This window comes from Penaeus monodon, chromosome 32 (genome assembly GCF_015228065.2).
Source record: "Penaeus monodon isolate SGIC_2016 chromosome 32, NSTDA_Pmon_1, whole genome shotgun sequence".
In the NCBI taxonomy this organism is placed as follows: domain Eukaryota; kingdom Metazoa; phylum Arthropoda; class Malacostraca; order Decapoda; family Penaeidae; genus Penaeus; species Penaeus monodon.
In genome coordinates, this window is record NC_051417.1 from 16463512 (window position 1) to 16464608 (window position 1097).

Below are 1097 nucleotides of genomic sequence, written 5' to 3' on the forward strand. Positions count from 1 at the left end.
CTAAGCTCTCTCTCACCCGCACTGTCTCTGTCAAGACCCCTGAGAGAAAATCAAGTGTCATCTCTCACTTCACACCTGCTGACCACCGCTATGACGCCACTGGATCTGTCGTGATTAATCAGTCGTCTGGATCATCACAAGCAAGAAAGACTTCATCCTCTGCTGCCCAAGTCCAAAAGGTAGCAATTCCAGCTCCAGCTCCAGCTCCTGCACCAGTTAGACCTGCTGTTTCTGCTGCTGCACAAGCTGCCTCAGCTGCAGGTTCATCAGCTTCTAAGCTCTCTCTAACTCGCACTGTATCTGTCAAAACACCAGAAAGAAAATCTGGTGTTATCTCTCATTTCACACCTGCAGACCACCGGTATGAGGCCACAGGGTCAGTTGTCATTAACCAGGCTTCTGGTTCCTCTAGAAAGACGTCCTCTGCCTCAGCAGCAGCTGCTGCTCGTGCTCAGCAGGCAGCAGAAGCTGCTCGTGCCCAGCAGGCGGCAGAAGCTGCTGCTCGTGCCAAGCAGGAAGCAGCAGAAAGTGCTCGTGCCCAGGAGGCAGCAGCAGCTTTACATGCTCAGCAGGTGGCAGAAGCTGCTCGTGCCCAGCAGGCAGCAGCAGCAGCTTCTTCTGCCTTAAAGTTATCACTGTCTCGCACTGTCTCTGTCAAGACACCTGAAAGAGAGTCGAGTGTCATCTCTCATTTTACGCCTGAAGATCATCGTTATGAAGCCACAGGTTCAGTTGTCATTAACCAGGGTTCTGCCGGTTCCTCACGAAAAACCTCAAGTGGCTCATTTAGCAGCCAAGGTGCATCGTCTGTGAGCTCTAGTGCTACTGGACAATCATCTTCATCTCGTGGCGCACAGTCTTCAAGTTCTAGGAAGCATGCTTCCTCAGGATTGGCATCCTCTTCCAGTGGCAGTGGACTGGCATCCTCTTCCAGTGGCAGTGGACTGGCATCCACTTCCAGTGCCAGTGGATTCTTGTCTTCAGCTGGTAGACAGGCATCCTCTTCCAGTGCCAGTGGTCTGGCTTCCTCAGTCAGCAGTATCAAACAAGCATCCCAGTCTTCTTCCAGGTTTTCTTCATCCTCAGCTTCATCAGGA

At 52.2% G+C, this 1097-nt stretch overlaps 1 protein-coding gene across 1 annotated transcript in view; it reads left to right on the top strand.

Moving 5' to 3' along the window:
- The window catches only part of LOC119593571 (mucin-19-like), a gene marked incomplete in the record, with an annotated part of 28776 nt that overhangs the window by 21497 nt on the left and 6182 nt on the right, over positions 1-1097 (top strand). The window contains 1 exon segment of the mRNA XM_037942529.1: positions 6-1095. Coding sequence (XP_037798457.1) covers positions 6-1095 — 1090 coding nt within the window.